The following is a 16,758-nucleotide window of genomic DNA, read 5'->3' on the forward strand; positions in this document are numbered from 1 at the left end:
GGGAGATAGCATCGGTGTGTGCACAGTGGGAATTACCTTATCCCCCACAGTGAAACTATGTACTGCCTAGGCACGTGTGGAAGCTACCAACGAATTACTGCGTATCTCTTGCGATTAATCGCTGTGGATCTATGGTATGCAAGGTTGAGCTCTTCGTTGAGCCAATGACCGTGACGTTAATGCCTTACAATATCTACTAGAATAGACTCGCTCCATGTATCCGGGTGAAAAGCCAGATGATTGTAGAAGTGTCTGTAGTCGTGTGGGTGGATTAATGGGATATTTCTTTCTGTAGGCATTGTCGGGGACGTGAATCGTGTGACACAAATTAATTACCAGGCGTTTCTGGACGAATATATTGTGTCCTCTTAACATACTTTCTTAATAGTCTCGTGCCCAGTGCGGTTCCTTTCTCCGCGTGAAAGTAATTTCAGAGGCACTATGTGTTCTTCTATAGAGGGTACTGAGCGGGAAGACTGAATACAAGTTTAGGGGCATCGCGAGGAAACACTGTTGGAGTTTCTGTGTTGCACAATGGGAATTGAAGTTTCCGGCTAGAGCAGGGTTCACCATTCAGAGATCTAGCTCGGGCTGCCAGGCCTAGCGGAATCAATTCGGGGACATGGAACACAGTAATATCTGATTATTGCACGGGAGGATGTAAGTACAGACTTTGCTTGAAAGCTGTAAAATAGTGTAGCTGGATTGACACAATTTAGTCCTGGTGCTAAACTGGGAGTACTCGAGTGGCAGGGAAATTAGGCTCGATGATCCCCTGTGAATTGAAAGTGATACATACGCATTCCTTCAAGAATAGAGTTGTCTAGATCTTAAGCTTGTTACATGCCCTCAGCTACTTCGACTTTATACGGCTGTATTCTAGAGTAACAATACTTCGGTTTCTTTAATTAACTACTTTACTGCTTCCGAAACTATTGCAGTTAGCTTGGGCCTCTTGGTGCCCAATACATAACTTCGAGGTATCTCACGGCGTTGTGGCTTGTTCGGACCCTTGACGAGACCAATCGTCATTGGTTGCAAAGTAAAATTATAAGAGGTGTTCTGGCAATATCAATATCAGTATAGTTGACATCTAGCCCACCGAAATTTACCAGGTACGGTCTGTGTAAGACATAACTTTAATCCCCCGAGTTCGGAATTCAGGAAAACTTCTGGGATCGACGTCAGCCCTAGATTCGAAGTCGTGAATGTTTTCCCGGGCCATTTTCTGGTTTGGGGTTGAAGAGACCGGACCTTCCTGATCTTGTGTCAGGCTGCCAATCAAGCCCGGGAAGGGACTAAGCGAAGAGACAAGCATGCCCAGCACGTGGCGCGCGCCATTGGCGCAGACGCATTGATCAGTTCCAGCGGCCAGGCTCCACAGCTCCGCCGATGTCTGCACAGGTTCCGACGATAGTTATAACCCATACGAGATTTTGAGAACTTGGAAACTATCTTTTATTTGGCTGGAAATGGATGCGCTTGGAGAATGTATAAAAGGAGCTGCTCTTTTCGTTGTCGGGAATAGGTTGCAACTGCAGTCCAATTCCTGGAACCCAGCCATCGATATCACCCCGCCGGAGACTCTCGTCAATATGGCCTCTAAAGCGTATCTCTGGTCTGTCGCATTTATTTCGGCCTTCGTCGCCAGTAATGGTACACCCACTACTACTACCTATTCTGAGCCGACTGCCACTGGCGCATCGCCGACCGCGTCCGGGGTCAGCGTAAACAAGGGGAAAGCGTATCTGACCTTTGAAACCATCCCCGGATTCTTTTTACAAGACGATCCGGCTACTATCCCTTCGACATTTGATTATGTAAGTTACTTATACCTAGCCGTTGGGAGATTTAAATTCCAAAAAATTGCATGCGTGCTAAGAGAATGATAGACTGCCACCAACTTTGGACTGATCAACCGAACCTACCCAACGGATGATGAATCTTCAGCTAAGCTGACCCAATGGCAAAGATTCAACCATTATGTCGACAAGCTAAATCATGGAAGTGGCCGAAACGTTGAATACAGACTGCTTTTTATCGGTCGCCACTCCGAAGGTTTCCACAATGCTGAGGAGAGCTTTGTCGGCACGCCGGCCTGGAATTGCTACTGGGCTGAGCTACCAGGAAATGACACTGCAGTCTGGGAAGATCCATCTTTAACATCATTTGGTATCTCACAAGCGGTTAAAGCTCGCAACTTCTGGAAACATCAGATCGAGGTTCAAAAAATTACTGCGCCGGATGCATACTATGTCAGTCCACTTGTCCGCTGCCTCGAGACTGCAAATTTCACCTACTTCGGACTTGAGCATCGAGGTGCTGCACGACATCCTTTCATCCCTACTATTAAAGAGTTGCTTCGGGAAGGTATCTCCATCCATACCTGTGACAGGCGGTCATCGAGGAGTTGGATTGCAGCTAACTACCCAGACTGGAACATCGAGCCCTCTTTCAGCGAAGTCGACGGCCAGTGGAATGGAATTACATCTGAGACCTCTTCGGCTCAAGCGTATCGTATGAAGGTCGTCCTTAGCGATATCTTCGAAAACGACCATTCTACCATCATCAGTATTACCACGCATTCAGGAGCTGCGCGCAGCATTTTGAGCGTCCTCGGGCATATTCCCTTCAGTCTTGTCACTGGCGCAATTATTCCGACTTTGATTAAGGTCACAACTGTGCGAGAGCCTCCACCGCCTACTGTCACCCAACCATGGACCACGGAAGCTTGGTGCACTAATGGGCCGCCAGTCGCGAGTGTGAGCGGGGCATGTACTTGCAGTGGTGGAGTTCTCCCTGTAACTGCTAGTCCTATTATTAGCCCAAGGTAGCCAATGTTAGTTAATTCCTTCATATCTTAGAGGCTATGTAAATTGGACTCGGTATTGCTCCTTAAGTTACTAGTGAATTGCCATTGCGGGTGGCCGGCGCCATCGCAGTTTCGAAACAAAGAAATAATACTTTTCCGTGCTCGTCGCCTGATTTAAATAAGGAACTAGACTAATAACATGTAAGTAAGATAGACTTTTGCGAAGGAAAATTATACGTCCGAGGAATATATAACCCCGCTATAAGAGATACCATGTGGTTGAGGGATACATATCATCCGGCGTTTCCAAGGATCAGAAGCATTTATATTTTTCATTAACACCAGACATTTTGTGTCTAGGTTGTCATAATTCGTAGCACTTATAAGCCCGGTAAGGTGATTTTTATCAGGCCCTCAATGGCATGAGCAAAAAGGCCACAGCCAACGCAATCATCTTTCAGCGCTTAATATTCGTAGTATTATGATGTCTCCGTTTGGTTTTCTGTGATTTCGTTAAACCAGAAAACGGGCGACCCTTCTGTATCGGAGAATGGGCCAAAGGCCTGTGAACAAGTTTAGCGGGGGCGTTGCTATGTGTTGTAATTAGTAATAGGCTTACCGATCCATCTAAATCTAACCAGTCTCCCGTCTGCCACTCGTTCCATATCGGATTTGTGTCATAAATTATTGCGTCGCCCGTATTGCCATAGAGTTGGCCTGTCCCTGGCTGGCCGAATGGGTTTGGCGGCAAAGTCGCGTCGTTGGCATGCGCGTGTGGCGCTTGTATGACGATTCCTTGAGGGGTATTTCGAGCGGACCTGTGTTTCGCCTCAAGTCTTAATTCTTCCAAAATCACACTGTAACGCTTGCTCGGGGAGCAGGCTGTCATTTCTCGAGTGAGGTGGGAATGGCATCTTTCTGCTAACTCGAATAGCTGGATTGCGTCTTCAGATCCGTGTTGTTGTCCGGATGAAGTGCTTTGTTGGATTTCCCATACATAGACCACAGAAAGAGCGCAGAATAAAACGTAGTGAGTCCACCAGAAGGCATGGAATAGGCTTCCATCCGTGGCCATTCCATCTACTGTTTGCAAGGCGACCTTTGCGGCGGATAGGCACCGGAGTACACCATCTGAAAGTGGAAGCTGGGATTGCTGGGTTGTTTGTCTCATGAGAAATGGACGGTACGCGTGAAGGACTGCGTGAGAGTGCGCTAACTTCATGGCCGTAGCCTGCCGTCGAAAGCTAGGAATTAAACTAGAGGGGCGGATGCGCCCGAGGTGTGCGGGTAAGGTGGCTTTCCATTCTTTGAGTTGATTGCCTAGCCTGTCGGCTGCTGCTAATCTGTCACTCTTCGGCATCTTTTTAGCTGAGTACACTTCTTTCGATATGCTTCCGATGATCTGGGCGAGCCTGCGATTAGTTAGTTTTAGGAGCTTTGTGCGCCTGCAAAATCGGCATTAGATATACTTTGCATGGGATATCAGGGCCTCGACGTGACAATCTTCTTCTGCCTCTGTTACGGACGGCCCCTGATGCGTCATATCTTCGTCGTTAACACAGTCGGGGAAATCTTGGTCAATATCGTCGTCATGATAGTGACGAGGCCGGCCGAAGACAACACCCAGGTAGGCGTCTATAGTGTATGCCACCCAGAAAGTTCTTTTCCGATATTGGGAATTTATGTAGTCCGCATTGGACAGTCTCCCCGTCACATTTCGTTTTCTTCCTGACTTTCGGTGGAGCGCCAAGGCGGATATGATCTGGACGGCGCTGCCAAATGCGTACCACCCTTGGTTCATACGCGCTGTTTGGAGAAGGTAAAGGACTTGTATGAGACGCGCCTGGGCTGATTCTAATCTAGGTAACCCAGTTTCTGATTCTGTCAGTAGTTTGGCGCCGGCGCGAAAGTATCGGTCGCTCGTTTTGAGGGATGTTGTCTCTTGATCTGGGGATCCTATACCCTTTATCTTTTCTTGCCTTATGGACGCTATAGCAAGAATGGAGAATACAATAGCTGCTCTAGCTTGTCCCACGCCGTTCCATAAAGGTAGATTTTGTTGAATGTTGTTATGCATAGCGTCTACCCATGTCATGACGCTTGATTTGTGAAGGAACCGATAAGTCACGACGCAAACATCGAAATAAAACGACAGTAAATCTTTCGATACAGCTTTGTCAGGAAGTTTTAGTGGTACATCTCCTTTTTCTGCGAAGGGCTCGTCCCCAGCTGCCATCCACATCTGTCTCTTTTCGTTCCCTTCATTGTTCGCTGAACTCTTTTGTGTTGCTAGGCGTTTCCAGGCACGATGAAGAAAGGTAAGCCCCGATGTCGGATCAAAATATTGCCCTTCAATCTCTGCGACTTCAAGGTCAGGTGAGGCGCGTGATGGGTTATTTCCCTCTGCGGGAGAGTTCATGCTGTCGGTTTGTGGCTCGTTGTGGCCCATGGAGCCACTAATCGAAATTTGTGGAGGGAGCTCCTTATTGCTTCTGGGATGTATGGTTAAGAATATTCGAGACAATCGAAGTGGAACCTAGGCCATGGAATGTATTTCTACTTACGGTCCGTCTTCACTCGACCCGTTAGTTTCTGGTGGTACTGTCAAATCGATAGTTGGCTGCGTAATCGCAGCTGGCGGAGTAGGAGGACGCCCTCGGGAATATTTGGCATCATAAGAGCATTCAAGTCCCTTCTTCGCGCAGTAGTCGCATGGTTTTGTGCCACTGCATTTCGCTTTTTTAGACTTGCAAAGATCGCAAGCTCTGCTGACTTTGTGGATCTTCAACCGGCTTTCTACAGGCGACAAATTTGCGTTGTTCAATAAAGATGCAACAGAACGTTTCCGAGAACCTGCTGGCGTGTTGATGGTCGTGACAGGCATTTTGGGTGGGTTTCCGGTGTTCTGAAGGTTTCCGAGAAATTTAGAGGTGGAGATAGCTGGGCAGGCTTTTCCGACTTTCTGGGGTGTTTCCGATTCTTTCCCTGTATTACTAAGACTGTGGGCGGATTTCTCCGTGTAACTTAACTAGCCTTGAACGGAACATGCAACACTTTTCTGGGGCTAAACTGGCACGTGACTGGGTAACGAGACTGACTAAGCTTGGTTTGTTAGCGGCATACCCAAATTACTAGAATTGGCCTGGATTCGAGAAAGTCCCTCCAATTCTGGCCAAGCATTCTAAACGACGTCTGTATACTATGTCGGCATTCAACAAACGTGGTAGAGAATATCGGTCATGGGACCAAAATATTCGAAACTCCGAGCCCCGAATTCACAAATGAATATTAATGAATGAAACGTAACAAGGTATAGAGTGGCCCGAGACGCCACGTCACAAACTTGGCATTTGGCCGGATATCAGTAAATTCTGGATATCGGATGCTCCTTCACCTTGTCCAGCAAGGCTATGATGCTATTAGTTAAAAGGCAGACAGTATGGCAGCTTTGGTGTTCCGAGCTCAGGAAACATTACAGCATCAAAGGAATAGCATCAATTGAGACTTCAAAGTTTCTCTGTCGCATGGGAGCGAGGGCCGACCACATTCAAGGTCTCCACTCATCCAGCTACGTAAGAAGGGCCAATATAAACGTTTAAGAGGCAGGCTTTGCAGATCGGCATGAGCCAAAATCTGCTGATAAATGATACAAAACCGAACAGCTCCATGGCTCTAGATAAGGAGTTGGAGTCTGACTCTACGACTAAGGACTGTGTCAGCTACGGTTTCTAGCGGACCGTTAGCTGCACGGAGATCTTAAGATGATCACAAAACTTGTCGTGACGCAATACTATATCTTATGCACCTCTAGGAAACACCTGAACTGCGAATTCTTTTCCCCCGACCCACTTAGGGAGAGTAAAGAATCCTAACTCAACAGGTTGGCAGGAGATGTTCCTTAGGATAAGGCAAGATCTGAATATCTTAATCGTACACTAGTTTAGAGAGGGTCGTATCTTCATTTTACATGAGTACATATCTAGCAATTGACTGCGCCGTTGCCACCTGGGGATCGGTGGGCATTAGAGGGCATGTATTATGTGTTGACCGTTGTGGCATTCTATTCACGGCGCGGTTCTTGGCATTAAGGAGACAGAATCACATGCACACTCATCCTAAGGAGTGTTAAGATCCTATAGGATTATTGATCGTGGGACCCAATTTAGGATACAGGATGGCAGGCGACTAGAAAGAAGTACTGTAGCGATTTAGCTATTTCAGTGCGGTGTTGCAGAATTTGTTTTTCGCTTGGTCTTATTCTTCTGTGGGTAACATGCTGGATATGTATCTGGAATCGAAGATATCTGGACCACACCGAAGTATTCGAAAGGGCATGTAACTTGCCGTATATATCCTAAAACGATCTAAACTAGTCCTAAGTTGCATGTCGTAACTAATCGCCTCACGTTAAGAACCATACGGATTATAAAGTCATGAAGTTATGGCATATATTGGTCCTAAATCAATGCTCCGAACTCCTGGGTAATGGGTGACGTGATACAACGCATACATGCAGCAGCTGTAGCTGGACGAAAACAGTCCTGAAAAAATTGTGGTCCTAAGTCCTAAATTCTACATACTGTACAGCTGACAGCCACAAGGGAAGAAATTCGTAGCCTTGTTGAAGGAAGTAGAGGGGAATATCATTTCTTTTCGTTCCATTGCTACCGAGTTCAACTTATTGTTCTGAAATTTAAGGCCTTCACAACTAGCCGTTATAACTCGATATATAGGATTGTGAGCGTTGGTATTTAGGAATTTGAAGAGGAATTTCGGAAGCGAAGCTATCCTAAATATTCCTTGATACTACTTTTACATTTTATCGACTGAGTGCATAGGTAGGCCTGAATTGCTAACGCGCCGACGTGTGAAAGCGGCGAAATGCCGACATTCTATCCCGCAGATACACCGGGCCCTGAAATCTTCCTATTATCTTACGATTTGCTGGCAATTGCGGTCTCCTGTATTGCTATATCATTCTTGTATATATTCACCGATGCTCTTTGATCTATGACTATTCAAACTGCCCGTTAACGGCCAACCGTCATCCTACCAGCCCGCTAGCCATAGGCGGCATAATGTGCCGCTTTTATCCACATTTAATGTTGGTATGGGTCGTCGAAGATATCTGAATCGAAAAATCAAGGAACATTGCCAAACTCGGAAACAGCTAGATATTTTGACGGCTTTTCAAACAAATTATCACCTAGCTTTTCGAGTTAATTGACGGTACCGGTGGACATTGCACTACAATCTTATTGATAAAGATTCCGAAGTTACTTGGCTTATTGCTACCTTTTTAAAGTTGGGCTTTTGTGGTGGGAAACCCCACGTGCACAGAAAGAGGTACGCAGATATTTGTTTTAATTTGGTCGTAGCAAGTCCTTTCGGCAACGAAGATGGAACTATATTACGCATTGTCATGCGATCGATCTTTATCCGTTATCAATCTTTTTCGATGGCCAATTTATTGTTTTATTCACTTCATTCTTCTGAGTATGGGCCCACTTCGGTTGAGTTGCCTCTCCACTCGTCTATCTGAGCCTGGATAGTCGCTAAACTTTGGGGTTGGGTTTATATTTTGTCCGCCAAGTTGAAGGATTCCTTAGGGAAGTACCTCACGGCCCACATAGATGGGTGTGAATGCTGACCCGGCCCCGGACCCAGTTCTACAACGTCAAGGCCCCGCCTTCGTAGAGCGATTGTCCTTCGAGTGCTGGTTAAAATGAATCGATTTTTCTGGAGAAAGAAGCGTATTAATTTTGGCGCTGTTGGAAACGCCCGTGCTTTCATTCCGAAGGTGGTCCTTGGTTTTGGAAGCCGGGTGGTGTTGTGTTTTTCGCACTGAGGCCAAATATGGACCGGACCTGCATGGTCTTCTCATGTCGGTCTATCTGCATGATGGCAAAGAGCATCTTGAGGAAAATATTTTTAATGAAGTCTGCGCCCTGCATCTGGTTTTGCTCTCCCTTCTTTTCCAAAAAAAAAAATCAGCCATCCTTATCTATACCCACGCACAAAGTGCACTGCAGGAGATTTTTCCTGTGGTGTTTCGTATCATCGTCTCCAATTTTGAAGTCCCTAGACGCACCTCTAATCTGTGGTATGGAAATGTCATGGGGATGACTAATCCGTTCTCCGACCAAGACTTCCAGCCTTCTGGATCTGGAGGTCTAGGTGAGGAGCCTTTTATCGGTAATTAGCCCCGCCCATGCGATACTGTTATTTCCGAACCAAAAATATGAGAGTCACTTCACAAGTTTACCTTATATCTTATAATTGAAACTGGTGGCCAAAGCTAACTTGGGTAATCATCACGTATTACCACAGATCCTAGCAGCTTCAACGAGGGTCAAGTAAATGGCCAGGGAGACCAGGATAAGACCCTGACCGGTACCACACCTCTTGACTGGCTTGAAGGCTTCATCCACGGTGTGTTTTTTCTTCGTGTAGTGTGCTTTACCCATTTAGATACCTGGTTCTGACATGGTACGGTTGCCAAGCGTCGGACAATCCTCTTAGCTCTTCCAGCATCAGGCCCGATATCGATACTGACCAACAAATACCAGTACCAAAAAAAAGAAAGGCTTCTCGAGAGATTCACTGCCAGCTTCCAGAGTGCCCACGCGTATTTTATAGCAAAAAGGCATTTGGTGATCACATGTCAATGGTACATACCATAAAAGCCTTCTCCTGTGATCACTGCCCTGCCAAATACTCTAGATCCGATGCTTTGAAGACCCACAAGTGCAAGCCGTCTTCGAATTCACAAGGTTCGAAGCACCCTTCACCGGTTTCATCCGCATCCTCAACTTCTACTTCATCTGCCCCTTCGCCTCAACCTCCAACGAAAAGGCTAAAGGGAGCCACCCCAGCACGAGTTAGCATTAAAGATCTACCGCCATCCAAAGTCCAGCCCCTTCGGGCTGCCAAAAGAGCTAGAGGATACAGCTCCCATCTGCTGCAAGAGAACATGGCACCTGTTCGAAGGTCCTCTCGCCTTGACGGCCCAGCGCCGCTGAGCATAGTAGCAGGGGGTGGTAGTTCTTTCGCAACTGCTATCGATAATTTGGCGGGCCGGTATAAAGGAACGATCGAGCGACTGAGAAAAGATATTGAAGAACGAGATAAAAGGTACGAAGTATTGGAGGACCAAAAGCGGGAGGTGGAAAAGAAAAATCGCGAGGCGGAGAAAAGGTATCAAGAGTTGGAAGATAAACTTCTCGATCTAGAGATGCAAATTGCTAGGGCAAATTCCCAATACCAGTGAAGACTCTCCTCTCCTTCTCCTTTTCCCTCTTCCTCCCCTATTCCCTCTTCCTCTTCTTTTCTCTCTTCTTCCCCTTTCCCTTTTTTCATTTTGTTTTTTCATCTCTCTTTCCCCCTTTCCCTCTTTCTCTGTCTCTCTCATAGTTTCCTTTCTTTCTTCAATAACTCGATCGATCTTTTGGGTAGATGTATGTACATCCATCACCGAGCGAGTTTGAGATTTCACCCTACATATATGTACATATATTTATTTAAGTACTTACCTAAATAGAAACTGAAAAAATTCTATGTTTTCATTATCTACTGATGAAGCATAACCTGATTCTATGTGAATGGCGCCACAATGAGCGTATACAACACTGTTCCATCTGATCTTCAAACTCAATAATCCCTGTTTCTTCTAAACAGAGGTTCTTGTGGCATTTGCCAACAGGGATCGGTAGACTAAACTAGTGGGATTTAGGATTCCTGAAAAAGAAACAGGAGCGGTATCAATCCTAAGTCATAAATGTCTCTTCATCAGCAAATGAACATTTTTAACAATTATCATTGGTTCGGGATAGCACTAGTTAACGACCTTGCCGGAATGCTTTGATCTGGGTAACGGTCGTCAGTATCCATTTTGCAGGCCGTTCCACGAAAATTTTGTTTTGTGCATCCTTCAATGACCGAATATATATAATTACATCGGAACACAGCTTTTCATCTTCGCGCACATTTATATTTGAAGCTCCGCAATTCTGTTCTGGATTCCGTGAGCTTCATGAAATGAGGATAATATTAAGATCCGGAGTATACTGGACATTACTAAGTACATACTAATGGCCATCGACAGCTGGTTGCTATCTGCTGGTGGGAGATTGAACGAAGACTAACAAAAAGAAGTAGAATCCTTCCTCTGTGCCTCGGTGATTAAGATCATAAATTTTCATGATTTCGGAGTTATTTTCAACTAACACTCATCATCGACCCAATCTAAAACTCAGGGTCTTGGTGGATCTGAATAGGATCCGATCCAGCGACTTGATATCCACGACGATTCTCGCGGATCGATATTAAAATTATGAATCCAGCCTTCAAATTGTACATAGAAATATATACTTCACCGCAAATTTGCACGAACGAGGCCCACTGTTTTATCGCCGACCGCATATGATCTCAAGCTAATGTCTTTTTGGCTGGAATTTGGATCAGTTGGGCAACAGGCGAACTCCATGTTGTCTAAGTTGCAATCGAAAGCTATTGGTGTAATGGAGCCGACAATGCAACAACACACTGCGTTGCGGAGGCCGAAACTGGTGCAACACAACAAATTCTCCCCTCTCGGCCCGGCTTCTTTGTGGAGGAGAACGACTCAACCGTTTTTATAGCTGGCGTTCTGAATTCCTTTCTAGCGAACCACAGACAATACAATATTTTGCGTTTGAACCGACAGAGCTACGGTTTTTTGATATTTACAATCATTTCGGCAACCCTGCAACGTCTTCAGCAAAGGTAAAGCATGATATGGATCCATCTGGCCTTCTTGATGGTGACCCTTGGCTTCTGTACTCTATTGGAGGTCATTTTCGGGACGAAACTTTTGAAAACATCACTGGTGGTGTAAGTACGAATCCGTTTGTTAGCATTCTAAGATATACTAACAGTTGACTCATCTTCACAACGGCTATAGAACAGACGAAGCCTTGAATAAATCTAAACATACCCACCAGCTGATTCTCTTTGACAGATTTAGATACCGACTTCCCTACTTGCTCCAATATAAATCAGGATTCTAAAAGTAAGATTTACCAATTTTTCATGATCTTATCCCTGCATCTGTTGTCGGCATGTTAGCTAATACTATAGTAGCGGGAGACCTCGCCCTCCCTTTGGTAGCTTGCAGCGATACCACTAGTCTACCGTTGTCGTCCCCTTCGGAGATTTCGCCCACGGCTACACCAATATCCGGGATCGACCCGCATTTATACTTCTTTGACCATGCAATTGCAAAGAATCTTGGACGTGCTGATCAGGCCCAAGTTACTGCGCACGAAACACGCCCTAAGTCCCGCAAAAACTCTCAAGCGTACCAATGCGAAAAATGTCCAAAGTCATTTTCAAACCGCAAGACATTCGGTGGCCATATGTGGACTGAGCATAATGTCCAAGCTTTCAAATGCCGTTATTGCGACACACAAGTAGCAAGATATGATAATTTAAGGTCTCACGAAAAACGCTGTAAGGGGCTTCATTCAACAGGGGATAAGAGGTTGGTGCTCGATAGCTCGGATGTAACCAAAGGCTTAGGAAGCCCTAAGAAACGCCTTCGCGCTCAGACTTCAGATATCTCAAACAAGACAACCCCCCAAACTACAACTTCCATGCCAGTTATACCGGCAATTGCAAACGAGAGCGACAGCTCACTATCTTCAGGGAGTGGGAGCGATGATGAGATCCAGGAAGCAAATCTACTTGTTCAGACGCTCAAGGAGGAATTAAAGAAAAACAATGCAGATTTAGTGGAGCTTCGGTGCCAGGTTAGCAAGTTGGCATTGGAATGTGACGTCTGGAAGCAGAACTATCTCCAATTGATGCTGGGGGACAAAGTTAGCTAGACAACCTTCCAGTTCTCGATTGGGACCGCCTTGATCATCAGCCAAATTGCTGATGTTTTGGCCTGGGGCTATTGCGCCCGTATCATGAATGCATTCGTATACTGAATGATCCTTCTACTCGACATAGTTTTTGAATCCTATCTAGTTATCCTTCTACCCCCTGATTTCTTGCCTGATTTGTTGACACCTTCAAGCTTGATTTTGGTATTTCTTCAAAGTTGGTAATTTCGTGGGTGGCCAGCAAGGCACACTAGGCCCTAATATATTCCTTATACAATTTTCCTATCCTGAGCCGCTCTTTTCCTACTGGTGATTCTTATCTGTGGTTGATACTACCCAAGCGTCATTGATTGATTTTAACTGATATTACAAAGTATACTTGAATAATGGACTCGTCTCTCCCATCCTTTGCAGTTCTTCTGCAGTATACTTCTCCCTGATCTCCTCCTCTGTGAATCTCGCATTTTTACGGTTAATATCCCATAGGCAATATTCAAGGATAAGACCGGCGACAATGCCAGCTGCAGCAAATCCAAAGGAAGCACCAAATCCTGTTGGATACCGTGGCTTCTCCTTTTCGATGTAGATGTAGCTCCCAATTATTCCTCCGGCGTTTCCCATACATATAAGATACCCAATAGATATTGCGCGTTTTGTGGGACTAACTACGTTAGAGACATTCCAAGCATTTACACCGGGAAGGATCGGGTACATGCTAGTCGCAAATATAAATTAGTAAATGCATCCGGCTGTCATCCGGAAAGTATGGATGCTTACCCGAAGCATGAAAGACAAACTGCGAAGTAGCACGCAGCAATGTTGTTTTTGATGTCAGCTGCCTTGGTGAAAATGATAGAAAAAGCAACGATTACACAGACTTGCGGGACTAAAATGAATGGCATGCGCCAGGATTTTCGATCCGCAAAGACAGAGAATCCGTATGCCGAGATGGCACCGCAGGAGTATGGTGGAATCGTGAGTAATTGAGCGGTTGCCGATGTAAATCCCATGTTCTTAATAATTTGAGGCATGGTGAATTTGAGAGCATAGTTAGGTACCGCTTGTGACCAGTTCACGAAAATTAATAACACCATCTTCCAATCCGTCAGAACGTCTAACAACAATCGGCCAGTTGAGGCGGTCTCTTGATGGCTGGAAAGGCTGACTCTCCTTGCGAGTTGTCGGAGCTCTAAATAACGGATTTCTTCCGGTTCAAGCCAGCTAGTAGAAAGGGCTGGGCTCTCGACGAGGAAGATGTAACAGATTATTCCGAGAAGGACTGTCACGGCACCTTCCATGATGAAAATCTTGGCTATGTTAGCTCAGTACATATTGAATATGCGGGGAAGTACCCCGTACCCATCTCCATCCCCCAAGACCGGCTAGGCCGTCCATTTTGGCAATGCCAAATGCAAGTAGCCCTGAAAACGCACCCCCGGACGCTGCGGATGTATATAAAATTGCTATTCTAGTCTGCGTTTCGTTGGGCATATACCAGTTCGATACCAACAGCACTGCACCGGGCAAGAATCCGGCCCTGAAGAAATCTTAGATCCTAATACCTAAAGATATAGAAGTTGTAGCTGATTAAACTTACTCGAAAAGCCCCAGCCAGAACCGAACCACCGTCAAGCCAGCGAAATTTTTCACGATACCGGTCAGAGTCATAATAACACCCCAGATGACAATTAATGCGCCAAGATATCTTCCAGGGTGCTTCAGTCTGCTCATAATCATGTTGCTCGGGACCTCTACATAGTTGTTTAGCGGATTCCTAGATTTGAAAAGAATCTAGATAGATCTATACCTGCGATAACGTAGGGAATGAAGAAGATTGAAAGTGCAATATTGTATTGGAGTCCATTCATGTGAAGGTCTTCGGTCAGGCCTTCAATCTTTGCATTGCCTATTTCCCGTAAGCATGCTTTCGGAAACCAATGTTCATTTACCTGTAAGCTTACCGATGTTTGTTTTATCTATGTAAGTGATGAGATAAAGAATCGTTAAGAAGGGAATCATTCGCCACTAAACGAAGAGGTTAGCTACGTCAGCGCAGTGGTGAGATGTTAGCGGAATCGGAAAACCCACATCCACTTTTCTAATCAACTTTGCGTGTCTCTCAGCCGAGAAACTTGAAAGAAATTCAGCATCTTCAGCACTGAGTCCGGCTTGATTAGGAGGGACCATCTTCTCATCATGGACGATGTCCTGCTTCTCGCGAAGGCTTTCCACGTCATGGCCCATGGCAAAAGTAAAGGCAGTGGGAAGTTAATCCCGCCGTTGGAGAGTTCAAAAAGATGTGTGCTTAGAAAATGGAAAGTCGGCTTCGAACTTCTAGGTTCTGTTCCGGCCTTGTGGGTTTGGTAACTTACAATCCCTGGGAGACAGCTGCCTCATTCTTTATAGCTCTGTGCCTCGAGGTCCTAGTCGAGTGATCGACCCCTGCGGGGGATTCTGGGGAGCCATGTGGGGAATTGTGGGGAATCGGATTCCTGGGGTGAAGGGAAAGACGGGTTTGGGGAGGATTGGGATGATTAGACTTCGGCTTAGACCTTGTGTTCACACTAAATTGTCTCGGATGCTCTAGAGCAGGTGAAATCCGTTTTCCTTCTTGCCACAACATTTCCGAGAAGCTATTCTAGAAAAGTGTTGAAGTAGCGGAAAATTTTCCGGTAATATAGCCTCCGGATATTGGGACGGGCAAACGGATTCGAGAAAGACGACAGACTTAAATATCACTATTTTGTACAGCAATAGAGGTTCAAATTCGAGCATCAGATCCGTCAAACGTCTAAGCAAAGCAACAAATCAGATTTTACTCTCATCTACTTAAAAAAATCCCTTTACCCCCGCCTTCCTACCCAATTATAAATACCTCCCCTGCTTATATCAAGTCGCAATGGATCTTCGAGGCCTTACTCCAGCCCCTGTCACTCCTTTCACTAGGGATGGGAAAGTAGATTACGACGCTATTCAAAGACTTGGGTCTTGGCTCGGAAGCATTGAAGGCGTCACTGGATTGGTTGTTCTTGGCCATGCTGGCGAAGGGACCTTCCTCACCCCAGAAGAACAAGTGTCTGTTATCAAGGCATTTGTCAAATCAGTCGATGACAAGATTCCCGTCATTGCGGGTATTACTAGTGAGGGTAACGAAGTAGCTGCTCTAGAGGCAAAGAGAGCAAAGGATGCTGGAGCTAAGGCTGGACTATTATATCCTTCTCACGGATGGCTACGATTCGGGTACCAGCCGGGTGCTCCTCAAGATAGATATCGCATTGTCTACGAAGGCAGCGGACTGCCATTGATCTTGTTCCAGTACCCCGACAATACTAAAGCAACATACAATCTTCAGACAACGCTGGATATCGCTGCTCTCCCTGGTGTCTTTGCGATGAAGAATGGTGTCCGCAATATGAGGCGCTGGGATACAGAGATTCCAATTATCAGGAAAGAACGCCCTGAACTTCAGATCCTTACTTGTCACGACGAGTATCTCTTGCACACCACTTTTGATGTGGATGGTATGCTTGTAGGGTACGGCAATGTGGCCCCAGAACTCCTCATCGAGATGATCAAGGCCGGGAAGGCGAAGGACTATGTGAAAGCGAGGTCTATTCACGACAGGTTGCTTCCTATAACGAAGAACATTTACCATCGTGGCTCTCATATGGAGGGAACTGTTGCATTGAAGCACGCCTTGGTTGCTAGGGGTATTCTGGAGCATGCAACTGTTCGGTCGCCCCTGCTCCCTCTACCTGATGGGGCGGAGGTAGAGATTCATGGTGCAATCCAAGCGGCTCAGTTGAGCCGTGTACTGGCGTGAACGGTCTGATAAGTGCAGTATCGCATGTAGTGTTCCCCTGTATGTTAGACAGAAGAATAATTTATGGCAATACCTCCACGTACACTGAAGTTTACCCAGCGTTGTGAAAACATGGGCCGCATGACTGAAATTTCGAAAGTGAGCGTTACAAAATGATAAGCAATTTCTGGAACTCGAAAGATGGCTACTACCTATTCTGTGAAAAATTATGCCGTCACAGATTTTGAGTTGGCACCTGTAGGTGGTTTTTCACCTAA

The 16,758-nt window shown here is 45.8% G+C and overlaps 6 protein-coding genes across 6 annotated transcripts; 4 read left to right on the forward strand and 2 right to left on the reverse strand.

Moving 5' to 3' along the window:
• Positions 1-1,595: 1,595 nt before the first annotated feature.
• Positions 1,596-2,834, forward strand: DFL_003113 (uncharacterized protein; the record flags this gene model as incomplete). The annotated part of the gene is made up of 3 exons (XM_067632004.1): positions 1,596-1,820; positions 1,893-2,370; positions 2,434-2,834. The coding sequence occupies 3 exons, from the start codon at positions 1,596-1,598 to the stop codon at positions 2,832-2,834; spliced, it is 1,104 nt and encodes a 367-aa protein (XP_067494493.1).
• A 457-nt stretch (positions 2,835-3,291) lies between these two features.
• DFL_003114 (uncharacterized protein) lies at positions 3,292-5,696 on the reverse strand (the record flags this gene model as incomplete). The annotated part of the gene is made up of 4 exons (XM_067632005.1): positions 3,292-3,375; positions 3,432-4,224; positions 4,282-5,304; positions 5,377-5,696. 4 exons carry the CDS (start codon positions 5,694-5,696, stop codon positions 3,292-3,294), a joined length of 2,220 nt encoding a protein of 739 aa, XP_067494494.1.
• Positions 5,697-8,928: 3,232 nt separating this feature from the next.
• On the forward strand, positions 8,929-10,082 carry DFL_003115 (uncharacterized protein; the record flags this gene model as incomplete). The annotated part of the gene is made up of 3 exons (XM_067632006.1): positions 8,929-9,007; positions 9,143-9,244; positions 9,316-10,082. The coding sequence occupies 3 exons, from the start codon at positions 8,929-8,931 to the stop codon at positions 10,080-10,082; spliced, it is 948 nt and encodes a 315-aa protein (XP_067494495.1).
• A 1,505-nt stretch (positions 10,083-11,587) lies between these two features.
• DFL_003116 (uncharacterized protein) lies at positions 11,588-12,678 on the forward strand (the record flags this gene model as incomplete). Its single annotated transcript, XM_067632007.1, has 3 exons — positions 11,588-11,687; positions 11,811-11,861; positions 11,933-12,678. The coding sequence occupies 3 exons, from the start codon at positions 11,588-11,590 to the stop codon at positions 12,676-12,678; spliced, it is 897 nt and encodes a 298-aa protein (XP_067494496.1).
• A 366-nt stretch (positions 12,679-13,044) lies between these two features.
• DFL_003117 (uncharacterized protein) lies at positions 13,045-14,922 on the reverse strand (the record flags this gene model as incomplete). The annotated part of the gene is made up of 7 exons (XM_067632008.1): positions 13,045-13,393; positions 13,456-13,985; positions 14,038-14,215; positions 14,276-14,429; positions 14,486-14,584; positions 14,640-14,703; positions 14,767-14,922. The coding sequence occupies 7 exons, from the start codon at positions 14,920-14,922 to the stop codon at positions 13,045-13,047; spliced, it is 1,530 nt and encodes a 509-aa protein (XP_067494497.1).
• A 655-nt stretch (positions 14,923-15,577) lies between these two features.
• On the forward strand, positions 15,578-16,501 carry DFL_003118 (uncharacterized protein; the record flags this gene model as incomplete). The annotated part of the gene is made up of 1 exon (XM_067632009.1): positions 15,578-16,501. The coding sequence occupies one exon, from the start codon at positions 15,578-15,580 to the stop codon at positions 16,499-16,501; it is 924 nt and encodes a 307-aa protein (XP_067494498.1).
• Between the last annotated feature and the right edge of the window lie 257 nt (positions 16,502-16,758).

Source organism: Arthrobotrys flagrans (assembly GCF_004000055.1).
Source record: "Arthrobotrys flagrans strain CBS H-5679 chromosome Unknown unitig_3, whole genome shotgun sequence".
NCBI classification, from domain to species: Eukaryota; Fungi; Ascomycota; class Orbiliomycetes; order Orbiliales; family Orbiliaceae; genus Arthrobotrys; species Arthrobotrys flagrans.